This window comes from Topomyia yanbarensis, chromosome 2 (assembly GCF_030247195.1).
Source record: "Topomyia yanbarensis strain Yona2022 chromosome 2, ASM3024719v1, whole genome shotgun sequence".
Taxonomy (NCBI): domain Eukaryota; kingdom Metazoa; phylum Arthropoda; class Insecta; order Diptera; family Culicidae; genus Topomyia; species Topomyia yanbarensis.
This window is the reverse complement of record NC_080671.1, coordinates 451,356,876-451,378,370: the sequence shown is the minus strand read 5'-3', so window position 1 is coordinate 451,378,370 and position 21,495 is coordinate 451,356,876. Positions and strand designations below refer to the sequence as shown.

Sequence of the window (21,495 nt, the reverse complement as noted above, 5' to 3'; positions counted from 1 at the left end):
CAACAACAAATGAAACAGGTAATGGAACAAGTACTCCAATACTTTCTAGAAGTTAAGCGTGTCATTTAATAGACGAGGTAGGGAGATTACTTTTTAACGTACAAAGATACTGCAACTGTAGACTCACATTTTTCGAACACAACGGAAATTTCGTTTTGACCCATAAGGTTTGCTGCACCTTAATAGGCAACCTGAACCTATGCATGCCCGCGCAAACCACTTTTGCGGGTAATCCCCACTATACTTGATTCAAAGCTCTGCATTTGTGCGTTCCTACCGGTCGGAGGGAGCGTACCAAAACAAAGTCAAAGTCAAGGAAACTGGATTCTCTCCCAGATGGAACGTGAACGTCTGTTAGCTGATAAGTCATCGGGAATTTCCGAACGCTCAGGATTCTCTTAGTTTAGTATCATATTTCAAGCATCGTACTAGCATCACATTACCCAACCACGTTTGCACTTTCGGTCGTATAAATACGAACAGCAATCTCATATAATTCAAAGCATAACACATTTCTTCGCTGTCTATACTAGTCACAAATTTTAGGGACTGAATCAGTTAATCAGATAAAAAATGAAACTTTTCTGTTGCTCTCTGCTAATAGTCGCACTGTCATGTGCTAGTGGAAGTTATAGTAAGTTTTTTTTGCCTGTAGATTTCAAATGCGCATAAAACTCATTATAACGTGTAATTTCAGTTCCATCTAGCCGACACGTGAGAGATTCGGGTGGAAGTGGCAGTGCAGCTTCTGCTGGTGCTCAATCAGCTAGCGGCGGCGGCGGCGGTTTTGGAGGTCATGGTGGATTTGGATTCCCAATTCAACCAGGTTTTCCTCCGATGCCACAATTCGGTCCCCATGGCCAGTTCCCACAATTTGGCGGTGGTCATGGATTCTCCAGTTCTGGAAGCAGTGCGTCATCCAGTTCATTTTCTAGTGGCGGCCACGGTGGAGCGAAATCTGGATCTCAATCGGGATCTCAATCGTTCTCGTCTGGCGGTGGTCATGGTGGACATACTGGTTCTGGATCTAGTGCTGGTTCGCAGTCATTCTCTTCCGGTGGTGGTGGTGGTCATGGTGGTGAACATGGGGGTCACGGAGGCTTTGGAGCTCAAACCGGTTCTGGCTCTAATGCTGGATCTCAAACATTCTCTACCGGTGGAGGTCACGGAGGTCATGGGGGTCACGGAGCTCAGACTGGCTCAGGATCCAATGCAGGATCTCAATCATTTTCCGCTGGTGGTGAACACGGAGGTCATGGGGGTCATGGAGGTCACGGAGGTCATACAGGCTCGGGTTCCAATGCTGGATCACAATCGTTTTCCGCTGGTGGCGGTCATGAAGGTCACGGAGGTCATACCGGATCGGGATCGAATGCAGGATCACAGTCATTTTCAGCTGGTGGCGGTCACGGAGGTCACGGAGGCCACGGAAGTCATACCGGCTCAGAATCCAATGCTGGATCACAGTCATTTTCATCTGGCGGAATTCAAGGAGGCCATTTAGGATCAGGTCATCTAGGAGAAGCAGGACAAGGAACAGGTTCAACTAGTGGAGCGGGAACTCAATCCTTCGGATCCGAGCATGGTGGCCATGACGGACATGGTGGTCATGGCGGACATGGTGGCCATGGAAGCTCTGGAAGTGGTGCCCAGGCTGGATCACAGTCGTTCGGGCAAAACCTTGGTGGGCACGGTGGCTATGGAGGTCATGGACAGCCCTCGTTCGGTCCAGGTGGTCACAAGACTGAATATTTTAATAAAGGCGATGGATTCGGTGTCAGAATTAGCGCAGATGAATCGTCTGATGGAAGTGCCAAGAAGACTGAAAGCGAAGCCTGGGTGTGGAAAAATTGAAATGAGTAATAAAATATAAGAAATATTCCCCATAAAGATGACTTTCAATTCCGACGAATCTTTCTTCAAACCTTTCGTATGTGCGAATCACACCAAAGTATACTTTTTTTTTGCTGACCTATTGGGGAACACCTCGTGCAGAGGAAACTTGATAAGATTGTTTTTGTGTAGGTAAAAATATTTACACAACTTCAGAGAGCCGGTCGATCATAAACGATCGTATTTTTTTTCGCTAGGGTAGTTATAGAATCATACGGAGAAGCTGCTTATAAGGCAAGGCAAAGGAATGAAGCAAATCAATACCTTCTTTCGGACTGGAGCAGCAAGTTTTGCTGACGGAAACGAGATAGAATAATGGGGTACCCGAAATTGATTGGATTAATTGCCATCATTGGCATTGCGAATGGTGAGTGTTTTTGTTTTTTTAATTACTTCTTATTTCTACAGGTTTTGATAGTCTATCTCATAGCTTACTGGCAATTTTGTTTTTTCGTATTGTTTCAATACGCTCATTTGACACGGCTCGGGATTTGTTGTTATTTATTTTTAGCATAATTTTGAATAAGATTACAACCGGAGCCATCGTTATGACCGAATGTAGAAAGATTAGGACGGTATACCAGGAAAAAAAACTCTTTAAGAACCACATATACTATGTTTGTACACTTTCAGCGATGCCCAATGGATTTCAATCCAGCAGCTATCCGCAGAATCAAGTGAATGCATGGGGTCAAGCATGCCGCAATTTTCAGCAATTTCAACTACAAACTCAGGCAGCTCAAAGCCAATATTTCTCGCATAACTTCCCCCACATTGGCTTGCCACCACTTCCATTCATGGATGTGTGCTCGCAGATTCCCGGAGGAGGAGGTGGCGGAGGATTTACCCATTCCGGAGCTGGTGCATCAGCCGGAGCGTCGGGATTCACAACTGCTAATCGCTTCGGTGATAGTAATGGCATCCACGGTATTAGTGTAAGCACTGGAACCTTTCCCGGTTCTCAGTCTGGATTCGAAACAAACAATCGCTTTGGAGGTTCTGATGGAGGATCTTTTCAAGGAGTTAGCGTAAGTTCCGGATCTTTGCCTGGTGGTCAATCTGGAACAACCGTTACCCACTTCGGTCCTGGAGGCGGAACTGTAAGTCATTATCCGAATGGTGGAAATTTTGCAACCGCTAACAGATTTGGAGGTGGAAACGGCGGAAGTGGAAGCCATGGAGGTGGAAGCTATGGAGGTGCTAGCGTTAGCACATTTGGATCATCATCAGGGGCAGGAAACAGTGGTTTCGCAACGGCTAGCAGATTTGGTGGAAGTGATGGTGGTGCAGCTGGATTTAACTCAGGTTTTAACCCATTCGGTGGAGGTAGCTTTGCAACAGCAAGCAGATTTGGAGCTGATGGAACCAATGTGTATACAGCTCAAGGACCACACGGTGCAGGAATTAGCGTTAGCAGTGTCAACGATGGCTCCGGTAAGGTACATACTCAGGTTCATAAGCAGCAATACTAACGTTACGACATCGGTATTTTGATTCTTGTGAAATCATTTTTGTTAACAAAATAAATAAAAAAAAATACCCAGAAATCGCTGTTGACGCAAAACACCGCTTCAACTTGTTTGTTTGTTTTTTTTAAACAGTAAAACTGCATAATTTATATTGGATTATCTCATAGAATGTTAACCTTTTCAAATATATTTTGTAGGGAAAGAGGAGCAAAATCTCATAAAGTACAGCCATCATATCTTTGCATGAGAGCGATATTCGTAAGAATTTGTTATCGCAATAACGTTTTGCCAAATTATTAAAAACACAAAAAAACATTAAAATTTCCAAGATATCAAAAAATTTCTTTGAAATTTATGAGTAGTAAAAACATTGTTTTTCGAAGAGATATTATTCTGATTTATAAATTTACTGATTATAGTGTGGACCATTTTAGCTACCATTAGAGCAAAAAGATAAAGCAGGTAAAAACGGAGTTATTTAGGAATTCAACAGAATAAAACTTTTATATCAACCTACAAATATGATTATCGGTGCCACAGAACTTACAGCAATCAAACACGCTGAAAGTTTCTGTATAAAACTTGTTTCTTTTTCAGAAATTTTCAGCCGCATTAAATAAAAACAAAGAGTTTTGCCCCGGAGTGTATTTTACCTCATCTACTCCAATCAATAATATAATAGTATTTTACATATCGTCTCAATAATAGACCAGTAGGTACGTTCGTACCAGTACGCAGTGGTCGGATGGTACATACGGTGTGCTGCTGATTTCATAATCCAGAATCTCGAGCCCTAAACCAAAATCGATTACTAATGTCAGAATGATCTTAACGCTAAGCCCCTACGAGACCAAATATTTCGTGTTTCGTTGGACAGTTCCGCAAATCCTTACCTTAATTGAGAAATTTTAATCACGTATCATTTTGAAACTCGAGCTACAAAATTTGACCAATGGAATATTTTAAGTGGGTCGACAAATGAAAGTCTATTAGCAATTCTATTATGGATCTTGTTAATGCAGATGAAATTGCTAGAAAATGTTTTCCAGTTTTCTTATTATAAAATCAAGTTTTTCTAGTTAAACATGAGTTTGGGCAGTAAAGGATCAATTTCCACTTTAACGTGTTCCTATAGGTGTGTATTATAATATTACAGATTGATGGTAATAAACAGCAGTTTCTTTAGATTTCTTTCATCTTCTACATTCTTTAGCTTTTGCATATTGTTCTTTTCTCTAATATTGCTTCAATTTCTACTACTTAGCATGAAAAAACCACGCGCACATGTCTTCGGTTGTAGGTTCAATATACAAAGTAGTTCGTTTTAGGGACTCAGGTAGTGCTTATTTTATGCAGCTCACAATGTACTTCGGTTAGCATAAAAACGCGCGTAAATATTGATTGTATTCATATTGAACAAAGAAAACAATCCCTGTCAAAAAAATGCGGACTGGGATACATCCCAGTCAAAAAGGGCAAGTTGCTGGCTAACGGGGGCTATTTGCCAACTCGGATGCGCTAATTGCCCTTCAATTTGCCAGCAAATTGCTGGCAATTAGGGCGCTATTTCAAATGCAACATTTGGGCGATTTGCCGCCGTCATTTTTTTGCCGCTCAACCCGCCCTTAAATCGCCTACGGAACGCGCCATTTAATCGCCCTTAATTGCCTAATATGAAGATTAAAAATAATACTTATTTTCGGATTCATTATCTACTCACATATACTTACCAGTATACTAGGTAATAACCACCAACTTATAAGAAGAATCAAAGGTGAAATTGGTATTGCACACCAAAACTTATCACAATCTGACGTTCATCAAGACTTTAGGTCAGAGATCTTGTTCTACTATACTTACACACGATTCCACAATTTTCTACATTCGTTGGCTACATGACTAGTGCACTAGACAAACAAAATACAAGTGAGAACACACCAGTTGTCCATTTCAGCCGTCAGTAAATTTGTCTAAGTATTGAAATCGCCTTTAAATCGCATTCGCAAATTGATTTGTTCCTAGGGGCAATTAGCACAGGCGAGTTGAGTTAAACGTAAAACGTTTTAAATCGCCTGACCATGTTCGTCCGCATTTTTTTTTGACAGGGTGAGAGCAGCGTCTGCCATCTTTGTTCAACGCATTGAGTCAAATGGTGGCGCAACAACAGGGTCACTCGATTCGAATTTTCGTTACGCTTAAACACGAGTATTTCACCGTTTTCAGAGCCTTTGTGTTATTATCTTGGTTCTTAACAACGAAGCAAAGCTATTAATGCCAATTTCTACGCATTTCATTGATTGTAGGCCGAATAATAAATGAATAAGTGAGGCACCCTCCTTAATATGGTGAAAATTGGCACTTTACCCTAGTTGTCATTCCATTGCTTATTATAATCAGAGAGAATAGGGAGAGAGACGAATAGTGTGAAACCAAAAATTCCTTAATCCACAGTGGTTTTCTTCGCTATAAACGCGCGAAAAATTATTCACGCGAAAACGGTAAAGCGTACAGCAATAATGTCTTTTGGGATGTTTTATAGTGATTAATCCCCCTTGATGTGAGATATGTGCTACTAATTTTTGCAAAGTATGAAAAACAAGGTGAAGTCTTCAGAAATGTCAAAGCACTTGTTTTTGCGAACATCTTTACTGAAGACCAAAAATCTCAATAGTACACTCGAAGTTATTGACCGGTGTTTGTGAATGACCCCTTAAAAGCTTTCATTCAACATAACTTCTTAAATATCGTAGATAAAGCTGAACGCGAGCAGAAGGCGCTCGGTAGAAACTGAGGTGACACCGAAGAGTCACCACAATACTCGCTCGGAGAAAAGAGTGAGGGATACGGCGGGAAGAAAGATGACCCGAAAAAGCAGAAGAGCGAGCTGGAGGACACCAGCGACCAGAGGCACGTTGGCAAAGACCGTGGCTGGTGCATCGTGTGAAGCCAGCAAGCGAAGCGAAGGGAACAGAAACAAAAGGAAGAAAAGAAGAACGAGAAACGTAAACCTCCTCAGGTTAGGTGCAAGGGAGATGAACTGATCATGGAAGCGAACGATAAGACGTCCTACGCGTACTCAAGAAAGTGACAGAGGACCCAGAGTTGAAGGAGTTGGGAGAGAACGTTGTTAAAACGAGGCGCACTAAGAAAGGCGGGAGATATTCGAGCTGAAGAAGGATCCTTCTGATAAGAGCTTGACCTACCGCGATCTCGTTGCTGAATCCTTCGGTAGTGAAGCGAACGTAAGAGCCCTGTCGTAGGAAGCTGTAGTCGAGTGCAATGATCTAGAAGACAGTAGAAGAACTGATGGGTGCGTATTGGCGACTATCCGGATATGAAAATCAAACGGTGGCGATTCGACTACCGGTGGCTCCCTGATAGTTACGAAGCAAATGGAGCGATGCTTCAGGTGCTTAGACCTCGGGCATCATGCGAGAAACTGCAAGGGCCCGGGCAGGTCTGCACTGTGTACAAAATGCGGAGGAAAGGGACACGTTGCTTAAGACTGCAGCAGGCAACCAAAGAGAATGATCTGTAAACCGGAGGACGGAAACGACTACACGACGGGCGGCTTCAAATGTATTGCGTTCAAAAATGCGACAACAGAAACGGTAACTGGGTGGATAGTGCACGGATGGCGGCATTCCAAGTGATGTGCGGTTTCCCTGTCCAAGAGGTGGTGAATAGCATTCACGAAGGCTTAGTGATCGCCAGTATCAACGGCGTATTCAAGTGTAGCTGTTGTGTGCTCCCCCACGGTGGACACCAGAGTAGTGTAATTGGATGCTGGACGCACTGTTTAGTCGGACGAACGCCGGTTGTTATATGAGACTTTAACGCTTGGGCCGTGGAGTGGGGTAGCAGGCTGACCAACGCAAGAGGTTACAACTTACTGGAAGCCTCGGCGAAGCTGAATGTAGAAACTGTGCAACGAAGGTTCCGCTAGCATATTCCGTAAAGACGGTCGGGAATCCATCATCGACATAACATTCTGCATGGATAACATGAATTGGCGAGTTAGTGAGCAGTACACACATAGTGACCACCAAGCGATCCACTACACATTGGTCGACGGAATTGTATGGTAGCGCGGATAGTGAGAATTGGCGAGCGGAAGTGGAAAATAAAGGACTTCGACAAGGGCTTTTTTGTGGAAGTACTTCATGCCGACAGCCTCACTCCAATTCCGAATGACGATGAGTTGTCGGAAACATTAGCACATGTGATGTAACAATGCCGGGAAAAATGGAACCCTGGAACTAGCGGCGTCCGGCGTACTGGTGTAATGAAAGGCGTAGCATTCTCAGGGCTGCCTGCCCAAAAGCCAGAGGACGCATTCAGATAGCAAGCTCGTGAGCAAACGTGAGATAGTACGAAAGTCCACCTGCTACAAGGAGCTGTGCGGAGAAGTAGACACTAACCCTTGACGCAATGCTAGTCATGTCGTGTTGGTTAGGTTCAAGGGTCCAATGACGCCAGTCGAAATGTGTGCTGACAAAATGAAAATAATCGTGGAGGGTCTTTTCCCGAGGCTCCAACGACGAGCTTCTTGTAGAAGCAAAAAGGCTGAAAGCGAGGAAAGATCCCAGACCGGACGGTATTCCCAACGTAGCAGTGAAGACCGCTGTTCAAGATAGTCCTACAGAAATGCTTGGACGATGGCTACTTCCCAGATAGATGGAATACGGAGGTTGTGCTGGTTAGCAACAGTAAAAAAATCCAGCGTGTCGTGATCAGCGTCGGATGATAATCAATCCCATCGATGCGTGCGCTGAAGCATTTGCGACCATCACACGACCGGTTAAATTATAACAGCCATGTCGACCATGTATGTGATAAGATTGCGAGGACAACTAACGCATTGGCCGGATCATGGTGAATAACGCAGGAGCAGGATGCAGCACGAGACATCTCCTGGTGGGTGTCTCATCCCCGTACCTTCATCGGTTTGGTCACGCTTTGTCAACCCTTTGCCCGGAATGTGCGAACGTGCAGGAGACACCGGACCATATTGTTTTCGAATATCCTAGGTTCGAAGAAGTTCGAAGGGGTATGTCAGGCCTGACAGTTGATAATATCTTCGAAGAGATATGCCACGAAGAGCATATCTAGGACGCTGTCAACAGAGTGGTTACGAGTATACTCTCCGGGTTGCAGAGGAAGTAGCGAAGGGATCAACAAAGTAGCCCCATATCGGCTAGAAAGCCGACGTGAAACACAAATCGGGTTTCGGGAAAAATTCGGGAGTTGAGTAATACGCGACGTAGCATCGGGTTCGGGTCAGTGTCAGTGACCCGGACGTTAGACTTCATCGGAATCGCCGGACCGACCTCGACACCCTACCGGGTAGCTCGTGAGTAGGCTAGACCCAACGCCAGGGGCTAGAGCGAGTAGGCCGCGTCGAATAACTAGCAGTGGGTCGTTGGGGTACCAGTGAACCGGAAGCTACGCTCCACCCAGAATTGTTGAAACTAAATGACTCACGGAAACGAAAATTGGTATCGGGAGAAATCTACCGCCGGTAAATTCACAGTAGGGTAGATTCGCCGTCGTGAACTATCTGACTATATCGAGACAAAAACGGGAACTAATTGGCTCATGACGGTGCCGGTGGTTGAGTGGTAAGCGAGACCTCCACTCATTTCAGTTCAGTCTGGGTTCAATCCCAACCGAGGTCATTGAGAATTTTCTAAGACGAAAAAAATCTGTCGTTACGTCTTCCTTCGGAAGGGAAGTAAAGCCGTTGGTCCCCAGTCCATGAGTTGATGGATCGATATCTAGTCCAGATAGTGGTCACCTCTCTGGCGTCGGCAATTAAGAATTAGAATCTTCTTCTATACTTACTAACAAATATCCTCCTCCCGTGATATTTGTGAAGTGCGCAGTAGTATACACGGCCTCTAGTAAAAGCAAGTATCGGACTAACATTCCTTCCCTTTCCTTCCACGAACTACGTTCAAACCTGGCCGGCCCCGGTATTCATCAATAAGCACTTTAGGATTACCAGGGGTTGCACAATGAGTCACTACTTCCAAGCGGAATTATCTACTGATTCTCTGTGCAACTTCAGCTAGTTTAGATCGATAACGGAGTAGCAGCTAGTTGTGATCGCACAAGCTCAAGCACAAAAATAGACTAATTGGCTCACGAAAGAAACACCGGTATCGAGAGAAATTAGTTCACAGTCGGATAATATCCGAGTAGATCTCGATAGAGCTGTTAGCTAAATGGCTCAGGGCGGCAGGTATTGGTGTCGATAGAAATTCCCCCATCGGGGCACTATCTGTCGGAGTAGGTGAGTTCACCGTCGGAGACTATCTGAGTAGATAAGGCCGGAAGCTGAATGACCCACGGAAACAGGAGCTGAATGGCTCATGGAATCAGCATCTAAACGGCTCACGGAGACAAGAGCCAAGGTGGTGACGTAGTAGATTAAGACAAGACGCAAGAAAAGAGTCGAGAGTTAAATCAAAGCTCAAAGGTCGAGCCATTTCATGAACCAAGTGAGGCTACAAGATAGAGCAGAAGAGCGACGTTCGACGAAAGCACAACGAGCCCCCGCACGAAGAAATACCTTGGTGTAGTTCCGTGGGGAAGAAGGGCGAAAAAAGAGTTAACAGTGTTAGTACACTACAGGTCAAGCTTTTGAAACTTTTTATACCTTGCTATAAACACACACACACGAAAAAAAACCGATTTTTAATCTGACTGAAGCTTGTTCGTGATTGGTCCTCGCTAATTTCATTTACCGAGCTGCAAATCTTGAACTGTTTTCGTGCGAAGCTCCACCTCTTTGCCGATGGAAGTAAACTGTTTTTGTTCGGTTCAACTAAAATAGAAGCATGATTCGTTGTTCGTTAGTTACATCAAAATAAAACACGTACGATATGTAGTTAACAACGTAAGTATGACTTTATATGAAAACTTTTACGATAGTATGCAAGTAATTCCAAATAATTGATTTTGGAACCTTTTAGTTTCGCCATCGTTTCACTTATCAACAGATCCGCGTATGTCGATCACGATTTGCGATCTTCATCAATGTATTACAAAAAAGTGTTATTTGAGATTTCCAAACCAGTTCGTGTTGTGTTAGCTCATGCTATAACGTAAAAAATCGTTATGTGTTTTATATTTGATTGGAATTTATCAAAAGTTAACACTTTAGGACTTATTCTCTGATTCAACCCAGCTAAATAAGCCGGGGTTTGCTTCGAAATTCTGACTGGTTTCAAATATGTGTCTATGTGACTGTTCAGAAACCATTTAAATTGCGAACAATTACTCAGTGACATTAGTGATTAAGTCGGCTTAGTGATTTAAGTAATAACTCACTAAAAATCTAATTTATTTGTTGTCTCCATGTAGGAAAACAAAACTCCCGAAATTGAGGCACATTTTTCAAACCGAATTGAATATTCTTTTTTGGGTCATTCAATCATCTCTTTGTAAAAGGCTACAAAATAACCGTAAATTCTGCGTCTAGCAGGTTTGAGATGTTTTGCATAATCGTAAACACGCGATAACCTGGCACCGAGTGATTTCGTCTAACCTCTGAACGAAAACACAACAAACAAACAAGTGGACATTCAAATTGCCGATTGGGACGCTGACCGCAGTAACGTCTTAGCATAGAATTCATGTTCCTAGACGACCCTGACACCAAGGCGATAAACAAAAGAACACAGTCAAATATGGAAGACGATCTCCTGCACTCCTGTCTATCAACCCGGTGCTTGGGGCTAGGGTGGAGACACGGGTACCCATACACATAAACTCATCTTTACCGTTTCCGTCTGTTTATTTCTACTATTCGCAGTTTGTTCATCTTTCACGCATCAGGGACTGCCGGTACGTGCTGATGCAAACCGGTTCTTCGAAAAACCTGTCTTCGGCGCGACGCTAATAAAATCATAGCATCTTTATGTGATATCATACTTTTTCGGTTGGTGTACCTGCCCGCATGCGGGGCTGAAACGTGACCCGGGAAAACCCCACATTCTACAAGGCTATTTCCTACCGACGAAGTACAAAAATAAACCGTGGCAATGAGGTGACTTCCGACCAACCGATCCGGAGCGTAGACCTTCAAGCTAATTGGAAAAACGAAGCGACATAATAGGAAGAAGTTAATTTATCGTTTTGGACGAAATAAATCCCCGTCGGAAAGATGAAGGTGGACCAATTTTGGGGATTTTTCTGTTTTGATCTGGTAAAAAGACGCGCCGGTATAGTAGGTATCGAATGTATGTGTACAACCGTATAACTCCGAACGCAGTTGCAGACTTGAACGCGGATTTCGCGGAACGTCACGATCGTTGCGACAACAGTCTACAGTTTGATGCGGTAGATGATTTTTGTTGTTTGAAGTGGTTGTTTGTCGATTCAAATTTATTGACTTAACCGTATCATCCAATTTGTTGACCTACCGTATCATCACTCGAGAAAGTGATGTCTAAGTTTTTTTTCTGCAGTCAATATGCGGTAAAGCGAGTTCGATTGCCATACAGAATATCGCGGGTTCAAGTATCTCCGAATTTATCCTACCTTTATAAACTTTCTTATCTATTTTCCCTTTTGCCCCATCTTTCACTAGCGTTTAACTCGAACGTGTTCGTTTGCCATAAGTATTTTTTGCAATATAGAATTCTGCTCATGGACATAGCCATAGGGCCATGAAAAAAAAAATTAGGAAGCCGAAAAAAAACGAAGACCGAAGTTTGAGGTTTCTATAAACAAGGTTGAGGTTCAAAGTTTAAAATCAAAGTTTGTATGCAGATTTTTCTGCAGTTCTGGTTTAGTAGAAACCCAAAACTCCCGATAATTTTTGATTTTGTTCTGCTACGCAGCTCGGTTCTTTTAAAAAAATCGATGGTAAAAAATTTTCAAAGTCCACCTGTTGTTTTTTGGCGTTGAGATTTGGCAAATGCAAAGATGTGTATACAATTTGATCTGAGCAAGACAACCAGTCTTGCTACCATCGGAAAAGTTCTTGCTAACAAGATATCATGCTTTGGAGTTCAGTCGAGATTGGTAACCATTTAGCACAGCTGACGACAAAGAGATGGTAGAAATTATCCGGGTGAATTAACCAATTTAAATTGGTACACGACGGAGACTGGTAAGTCTGGTGGCCCTAGACGGACCCATGGGTAAACCTCGTAATTGAGTCAGACTTTAGATTGTTTCGGCTCCAATTTTGGTTTATGCAAGCACAGTGGTGAGAATGAAGACATTTCTCGAAGTAGCACTCGGATGCGAGTCGGCGCTACACAAGTAGTACAGGAGTCTTCTGAGAACGAGAAAAGGAGAAAGAGAGGGGCTATATTCTTACACTAATTGATTTTAGGAAGAGGTAAATATATAGGGGATATTGCGGCCTGCTATAATGTCTCGAACCTGGAATTTCAGATGCGTGCATTTTGTGGCTAGTATTCCTCGGGCCCGAAGGGCATCCATTAGCTGAGACCTCGGTGTCCGCCCAAACAATGTGTTCAATATTGTGATAGCCATAGCCACAAGCGCATATACCACTATTCGCGAGCCGAATACGCCGGAAATGATCATTCAGTGTGTAATGGTTTGTCATGAGTCGAAGCATCACACGAATGTAGTCACGATCCACATCCATCCCTTTGAACCAATGTTTCGTCGATACCTTCGAGACTATCGAATTCAGCCACCTTCCTAGTTCCACATTACTCCACGAAGTTTGCCAACTTTTGAGGGTTTTCTGATGAAAAAATCGTTGAAACAGATTGGTCTTCATAAATGTAACCTTCAAGCTAAAGAGTCCGTCTTCTCATTGCTCCATTTCGGGGACCCAAACCAAGGTAATCTGCAAAGATTTTTCAGATAAAGCACTCTGTATCTCCCGAATTTTCCCCAAAAAAATACGAGAAGTGCTTCCCATGTTTCATCGAGTGAATAGCATCAAGGGAAGTGTACACTGAATACACTTTCGGGCGTAATTTGACGAATCTCGTCTTTCATGGATGTGTCGAAGAAAACAAGAGATTTAGAAGCTAGATTGGATTTTTTAGAGGAAGGGGTAATGTTCTATGTCATGTAGTTAAAACATAGGGACATATGAAACGGGGCTAAGAATTGAGCTCGACAAACCTCTCAAGATTTTAAATTACCAACGGGTTCAAGATATCGCTTCGGATGAGCAATCGATATGAGAGTTCCCCAAATCGATTTTTCAGCAGGAGAACGCGGACAAGACTTCGAGACTCATCGTATGATGGGTCGACTGCGATACGCAAACAACTATACTGAATTCTTTCGAGTTTGATGAAATGTATGTTAGCAGCGGAGCGAAAGCAGAAGCATCCGTATTCCATTGGCGATAGTATTGTTGATTGATACAGCCTAATTAAGTCTCCTGGGTGTGCACCACAGCGGTTATTGTACGGAGAAAGTTGATCCTTTGTTGGCACTTCTGTTTCAGATACCTAATGTGGCATTCCCAGGTACCTTTCGTGTCGAACCTGACCCCTAGATATTTTACTGTGAAGACCTGAACAATAGTTCCACCTATTAATTGAAGCTGTAGTTGTGGTGGTTCACGCTGCGTAAAAAACTTATTTCTCCGTGGAGAATTCGTTACCCTGCTTAATAGCCCAAGCAGATAAATTGTCCAAGATATTCTGTAATGGTCCTTATATGTCGACAGTTACAAAGTTACTGCATGTCCGTCGGGTTTTGTTGACGCAGCTTGCTGCTGCGTGTTGACATACTTTTTTCTTGACAGTGATGCATTAGCTGCGTTATCCTTTGTAACTTGGGGGTCAGTCCGTATGCCTTTTCTCGCGTTGTCGTTCACGCTCATGTCGTCATCAGTACTGCTTTCATACTGTTCATTATCGGAAGTTCTAGTTTGTTTCTTGTTCTTTCAGGTCGCTGTTGTAACTCCGTCTCCATCTTCATCGGCATTTGTTTGTTTTTATTGGTGGTGTTGGTCGATGTTTTGGAGGGATTTGATGTAATCTTTGTTTCTTCGCTTTTGGTTAAAGCAATTCTACTGGTACTGATACTAGGCATGATCGGTATTGATTTAGTGTTTGTTACTGCCCGATCCGCAGTCATTGGTTTACCAACCTGTTGTGGTTTAGCATACGACGACTGTGTATCCGGAAGTTTTCCGGGGTGTAGCGGCTGATCACAGAATTGGCACGTAGGTATCTGTCTGGGATACGTGATTAATATTCGCTGAGTATATGTGACACCTTGGATTGATTTGCATTGGATGGTCAGGTAGGAGGGGATAGGTTTTGTAGGACGCATTCTCATCACACGCACGCCGTTGCGAAGACCTGGGAAGAAGTTCCTCCAAATATCTTGTTTAACGGTATCCACTTCTCCGTATTTTGATATGTATTGTTTGATAACGTTAGCATTAGTACGCGGTGCAAGATCAAGTAGCTTTACTTCAAATGTATCATCGTGTATGTATGCTGACATGCGGTATAAAATGTCATTACATTCGACGACCGGTTTCAAAATATTCAGCGAAGCAAATGATTCTGCTTGGATAATGGTTTTGAACATAATCAGTACCGCCTGACGTAGATAATGGAATAATGCATCGGGGAATAAAATAACTTTGAATTGTCACTCATTGTCTGTTCACTTTTCACCCACTAGGTACAAGGAACGAAATTTTACGTAGGCTAATAGACAAGATAGCAACTTTATATTGCGTGCCCTGCTATAGCAGTGGAGCCATTTTTAGCTTCAGAACTGAGTGCGAGGAGAAACCAGACTCTGCGTGCAGGAATTGTCAAGAGATTCATCAATGGCGTTGACATAAGCCCTAGGGAAGACCCATGTAGCTAAATCGTGATGTCGATAAATCATCATGGAAAAATGCATGTGCTTTTCCGACAACAAATTTAGCAAAAACTTGTTTAAAATCGGTGGGAAGACTCTTCTGATGTAAAAAATGAATTAAAAGCCATCTCAATATCTGAGAACACTAATGACATCTGTTCTTTGCTAGCATAGGCTATTTGAATTTCAGTTGAGTTCAGCAACGCAAGGCAATCGATCGTCCCTTTGCCTTTGTGAAAGCCAAATTTTGTATCTGAGAGTAAGTCATTTACTCGAACAACTTCCGAATGCAGGGAACAACTTCCGAATACAGGGCAGCATTTCGAGCGGTTGATACGAGTTGTGATCGGCGGCTTGTTTTCTTGGTTTTTGGATGCCGATGGCACTCACTTGTCTCCACAACATTACCCTCATGAAACTTATTCAATAAATGCAACAAGTGTTTTTGGAAGCCTTACAGATTCTCCAACAAGTTGAATTTGAATCTGTCTGGCCCTTGGGCTTTATTGTTATATGTTAAAAGAGCTTCAAGTCGAATATCTTTTGATTTAAAATTTCTACGCTCTCATTAGTACTGTTTCGGTTTCACATACATCGGGCCGCGCTCACTGATGTTTTTCTCGTTAATCCGTCAACGAACCGGCGCCAGTAACTACGTTTCTTGGCTTTCCTCAAATTCTTCATTTGCGTTTCTAACGTCGCGTACTGTTGATAGGTAGCGGGTAACACGATATCCCGCAAGATCTTATACGCGGCGGCCCTCTCCGCGAATAAGTCTGAGCACTCTTTGTTTCACCACGGAATTGGGGGAAAGTTTTTTGATGTTCGCGTCGGGTATTGGTGTAGTCTGATTCGCGCTGTCGAGAATCAAGCCAGCCAAAGAGCAGCACTCTTCCTCCGGATGAAGCTTTTGAATGGATGAAGCTTTTAAGTGGATTCGAATCAATATTTCGTGTGAGGACATGCGGAATATTGATTCATACGTACGGAGAGAATGTCGATAGAAACTGAATTAAAAGCCATCTTAATATCTGAGAACACTAATGACATCTGTTCTTTGCTAGCATAAGCTATTTGAATTTCAGTTGAGTTCAGCAACGCAAGGCAATCGATCGTTCCTTTGTCTTGTGGAAGTGAATTGTGTATCTGAGAGTAAGTCGTTTTCTCGAACAACTTCCGGATACAGGGCAGCATTTCAAGCGGTTGATACGAGTTGTGATCGGCGGTTTGTTTTCTTGGTTTTTGGATGCCGATGGCACTCACTTGTCTCCACAACATTACCCTCATGAAACTTATTAAATAAATGCAACAAGCGTTTTTGGAAGCCTGACAGATTCTCCAACAAGTTGAATTTGAATCTGTCTGTCCCTTGGGCTTTATTGTTATATGTTAAAAGAGTTTCAAGTTGAATATCTTTTGTACTGTTTCGGTTTCGCATACAGCGGGCCGTACTCACTGATGTTTTTCTCGTTAATCCGTTAACGAACCGGCGCCAGTAACTACGTTTCTTGGCTTTCCTCAAATTCTTCATTTCCATTTCTAACGTCGCGTACTGTTTATAGGTAGCGGGTATCGCGATATCCCGGAAGATCTTATACGCGGCGGCCTTCTCCGCGAATAAGTCTGAGCACACTTTTTGTTTCACCACGGAATTGGGAGAACGTTTTTTGATGTTCGCGTCGGGTATTGGTGTAGTCTGATTCGCACTGTCGAGAATCAAGCTAGGCAAAGAGCAGCACTCTTCCACCGGATGAAGCTTTTGAGTGGATTCGATTTTTCTCTGATATCGTGGCTCTTTCAAGCAATATTTCGTGTGAGGACATGCGAAAAATTTATTCATACCGATGGCTTTGAGTTGTTGGCGATTGTTACTACGATCGGTAGATGCTCGCAACCATGGAGATCATGGATTATCTTTCACGTGCAATCTAATCGCTGCGATGTTCAGAAGGAACAAGTCTAAGGCATTCGAACGCGCTGGGGAAACAGGAATCCGTGTCATTTCGCCGGTGTTTAAATTATTCAATTGAAATTATCGTAAAGATTGTGACTTCAGGAAGACCAGTTATCATCATAAAAACATACCGCATACCGCACCATGTAAAGTCTCTTAAAATTAGTCACGGCGCAGGTAGGGATTCTATAATGTCGTGTAGTCTTCGGCGCCCAAACGCGGTGTTAGGCGGAATATATATGGAAGCTATGCAAAAATCTTTGGTTTTTACTTGACAAGCGACAACTTAATGCCTGTTGTCGAGGGAATGTTGGTTCTGTAAAAGGAATAGGGTAGGGTGTTTCTCGATCCAGACAAATAATAATTTATATCGGGTGTTAACCTTGTTTGATATAGTTATTTATTAAAAAACTGAGAGTCCATTTTCGTGATGATACTTCAGCAATTCCAAATGCGTGACCTCGTTCGATGAGCCATCGAAGGATACAATCCCTGAAAGGAGCGACTATTTAGCAGTTGTCTTGCTGTAGGCAGTTTTTATTATCCAGTGCACAATGTCAGAGAGTTTAATAATTCCATTGCGGAAATCATGCTGGAACTTATTCAAAGAATACTTGAGGTTTTTGGTGTTCCGGGAAGTGCTGGAAACTCCTTCTATGATCTTAATCCTCCAAGTCCAGGAGCTACTTACATCGGATTGGTTACAGCACTTTTAAGAGCTGCCACTTTCGGAGCCACGTCAAGAGACACCTTTTGGCCTTTACAAGGAAGTTTAGGAGAGGAAATGTTCCTCCTCTTTCTATAACTTCTTGGCACTCTAATAGATGTTCCTTCTTGTGAGTCATCAGTCTCGCCCTCGTTAGGAGACAAGAGAATATAGATATTCAAACACAACAGACGGACAGGCCGACGGAATTGTGCAAGAAGATGCAGTTCGGTACAGTGGTTCCAACAAAAGTCACCCGATAGAGTTTGATTGGGGGTATGTTTTTGAAGCATGAGTTCGAACGCTTGTAATTCCGTGTTTTCACCGGCTGAAGTAAGCGGTCTCTAAAACAACCAATCCCGTACTGCAGCGTATTTCAAACTCTTATTATTGACGGCGCCTTCAATTTCTATTCTTTTCTACCTTTGCTCGTAGCGAGCGATATCGTGTGTCTGCTTAATCTTGGGCACCACAAATAAACCAGTTGAGAGTTCTGGATATATCTTGAGCCGAGGGAGGGAGCCTTAGAAGTCGAATCCGCTTCGACCTGCATTTGACCGTCCGAAGAGGGAATCGTCGAAACCGTTAGGGCACCCGCACAGGCGGGGAAAAGCAGTAACGGTGTTATAGAAAGATAAACAATCACTTAGCTTAATAGCGGTATTTTAACGACGCACTGATCCTGCCAGTACAGCTGGCTATTGCTTAATTCTAACACTGCCTCAACAAAACACTCTTCATTTTCGGGTCGATCTTTTACATCAACGAGAACAATTGGAACAATTCTGCACCATCGGCCGAGATGCCGGAAATCAAACCACATAAGGGCTGACTATCACTTCAGTGAAAAACAACTATGCACGAATAAACGCACAGAAAGAGCGAAACGATGTGCTCCGGTTGATAGATCGGGAACGATTGAATTGTGACTCTATTGATTATTAGAAATTTCCGGTAAAATCAGCTATTCACGAAGTGAAACAATTATCAAAGTTCGGTGAAACCATCATCCTTGTATATATAGACAACGACTCTATAGAGGTACGCTTACATGAACACCCCTGATATCGTGACCAACAATACTTGTCAAAACACGGAGAAGTGGGCACCATCACAGCGGATACTCGAAAGAACTTTTCGTATGGTGAGAATGCGTCCACTCAATCCGATGCCTTCAAATGTAACCATTTTATACAAATCAACTAAAAAAGGGACGTTTAATCAAACAACACTGGTCACTCCCCCATAATTTCTACGTGCTAATTCTGCAATGAGACGCTACATAACGGAAAACCATGCGCAGAGGTATTTAGTCTGCCTACTAAATACTACCAAACAACAGCAGGCAGCCATTCTATGACACAAATGGCTGCAAAACAAATGTCCACGGATTTGAGAGAATCAAATATTTATTTAACAACGATCTCATCTTTTGCTTCCAAACCAACAACCAGCATCACAAACAAAAAAGGGAACACCGAAGAGGACAGAATATACCATAATCTTCCTGCAATCAAGCTTATGTTTATGTGAAACATGGAAAAGCTCATTTAAATTTTGTACATAAGAACCACTTTAAAACTGTTTAGATGTGTGTTTCGTGTCTTATTTTAATTATATTTGGATTGTCTTGCACTAGCTTCAGGAGAGTACTTATAATTGGTATTCAACTAATTAGTGGGATGAGTCATATCTGTCTAAGTTTACACAGAGATTACGAACTTTCACCAATGACTTTCGGTGTTCCCCAGTGATCCAGTTTCATTCGTCTGTAATTTGAAATTCCCTAACTGCATTTCGCCCGGCGACCACAAAAAGTCCCCTCACGAGACGCAACATATTTATCGAACGCATGCACCAGACCAAGAAGCGGGGACTGGGTTTTTTTTAAATCCAATGTCCAAAATAAACATATCACACACGCATCTCCAGCAGATGCAGAAAAACTGGTATATTGTGCTAAGCATACGCATCACCCGGCATCGAGTCGGGCATTCACACCTCCGGATATATAAAGCAGTCTGTCGCGAGATGGTCCGATATCATTGTCAACGTGTAACTGATAGTGTCAGGAGCAGTTTTTAGTCGAAATCGACCCAAACAGAAATCACGATGAAAGCTACCCTAGTTGCTGCTGTTCTGGTGGCCGTGTTGGCTGTTGCCAGCTGTGCTCCCTACCAAAGTGAGTGTGTTTATAATATGGACATCATTGAAGAAAAATCAAATAAAGTGATAGAAAGTGACGGAAGTGGCTCGTATTGATGTGATAATTTGATTTTCAAATTACAGTTGCTTATTTGATCCCCGTGGAAGTGCCACTAACACGTGTTGCCCGCTCGGCTCAATTCGGTGCTAGTGCAGCCAACGCTGGAGCCCAAAGCTTCAACAGTGGTTTCGGTGGATTTGGAGGTGGATTCTCCGGCAGTGCCGCAAACGCCGCTTCACAGTCTTTCTCCTCGGGTGGCGGATTTGGTGGACATGGTTTTCCGGGTAAGATTGTTTAATGTCTTAAAGTGTCCGATTTTATCTAATCGGTATTGGTGTTCAATGCAATGTTCGTAGGATTCAGTGGCAGCTCAGCCAATGCTGCCTCCCAAAGTTTCTCGAGTGGTGGTGGCTTCCCAGGATTCGGTGGATTTAGCGGTTCTGCGGCCAATGCTGGTGCCCAGTCGTTCAGCGGCTAAGTACTAAAGCAATGAGTAATACTCAATGACTAGATATGTTCGTGCCCCCGGATACTGCCCAGTTTGATTGCGAGGACTACGGTTACTTTTAAATAGATATAGTATGTAATTTAAATTATTAACACAGGTTAGTTCGAATCAGTTGCACACACATAAGTTATAGAACATTGTCATGACGCCGAAAACATTTGTAACGAAGAATGAATGTGATAAATCGATGTCCCCCAAAGACCTTCAAACTAGATGGATTAAAATACGCAAACATATCACCAAACCCATTATTGTCTATTCTCCACTTTCAGTTCGCCCAATGTTTTTTCCATGCAGGTGACAGAGTGAAAAATTGTCACGAAATATCACATATTCGTTTTGATACGTCTCGACGCTTGCAATTCTAAAAGCTGAGAATCACTTAACAAACTTCCCAAACACGTGCAAATTACTTAAAGAACAACCAACCGGTAGTATAACCTGATAATAAGTGATAATTAATTATTGTCTTGTCTTATCTGAGAATCAAAATGAAATACTTGACAGCGAATTTTGCTTTTCTTTACATATTACATGTTAAGAAAAGAAAGATTCGCTGTTAAGTATTACATTTTTTGATTTTCAGATAAGACAAGACTTTGAATTCTTGAAATTGACTCAGTTGCAGTTCCTATTGACACTGATAATCGCCCTTATGATATCTTGTTCTTCCGTAGTTGTTTTTTACTGACATTTTCATGATTTTCAACATAATTTTCGTATGAGCTCGTGTTAAAAAAATTTAATTTTTTTCAAGATAGTGCAGTATAACTCGCGAATGAATTTTAATCTATCACAACAATCTACTCACGTTCTAGATTACTCTCCTGCCCCATGTGTTAAAAATTTGCTATAAAGCAAAATCTGCCACTTAGCCCCGCCTTTCTGTAGGCGCAAATCCTGTTGAGTCCGCCCGTTCTTTAG

The 21,495-nt window shown here is 42.7% G+C and overlaps 3 protein-coding genes across 3 annotated transcripts; all 3 read left to right on the top strand.

Moving 5' to 3' along the window:
- The first annotated feature begins 443 nt into the window (after positions 1-443).
- Positions 444-1,890, top strand: LOC131685812 (uncharacterized). The gene is made up of 2 exons (XM_058969768.1): positions 444-634; positions 698-1,890. The coding sequence occupies exons 1-2, from the start codon at positions 574-576 to the stop codon at positions 1,852-1,854; spliced, it is 1,218 nt and encodes a 405-aa protein (XP_058825751.1). The 5' UTR covers positions 444-573; the 3' UTR covers positions 1,855-1,890.
- Positions 1,891-2,121: 231 nt separating this feature from the next.
- LOC131685813 (keratin, type I cytoskeletal 9-like) lies at positions 2,122-3,468 on the top strand. Its single transcript, XM_058969769.1, has 2 exons — positions 2,122-2,260; positions 2,527-3,468. Exons 1-2 carry the CDS (start codon positions 2,209-2,211, stop codon positions 3,363-3,365), a joined length of 891 nt encoding a protein of 296 aa, XP_058825752.1. The 5' UTR covers positions 2,122-2,208; the 3' UTR covers positions 3,366-3,468.
- Positions 3,469-19,906: 16,438 nt separating this feature from the next.
- Positions 19,907-20,780, top strand: LOC131682165 (glycine, alanine and asparagine-rich protein-like). Its single transcript, XM_058963429.1, has 3 exons — positions 19,907-20,039; positions 20,147-20,347; positions 20,420-20,780. The coding sequence occupies exons 1-3, from the start codon at positions 19,970-19,972 to the stop codon at positions 20,539-20,541; spliced, it is 393 nt and encodes a 130-aa protein (XP_058819412.1). The 5' UTR covers positions 19,907-19,969; the 3' UTR covers positions 20,542-20,780.
- The last annotated feature ends 715 nt before the right edge of the window (positions 20,781-21,495 follow it).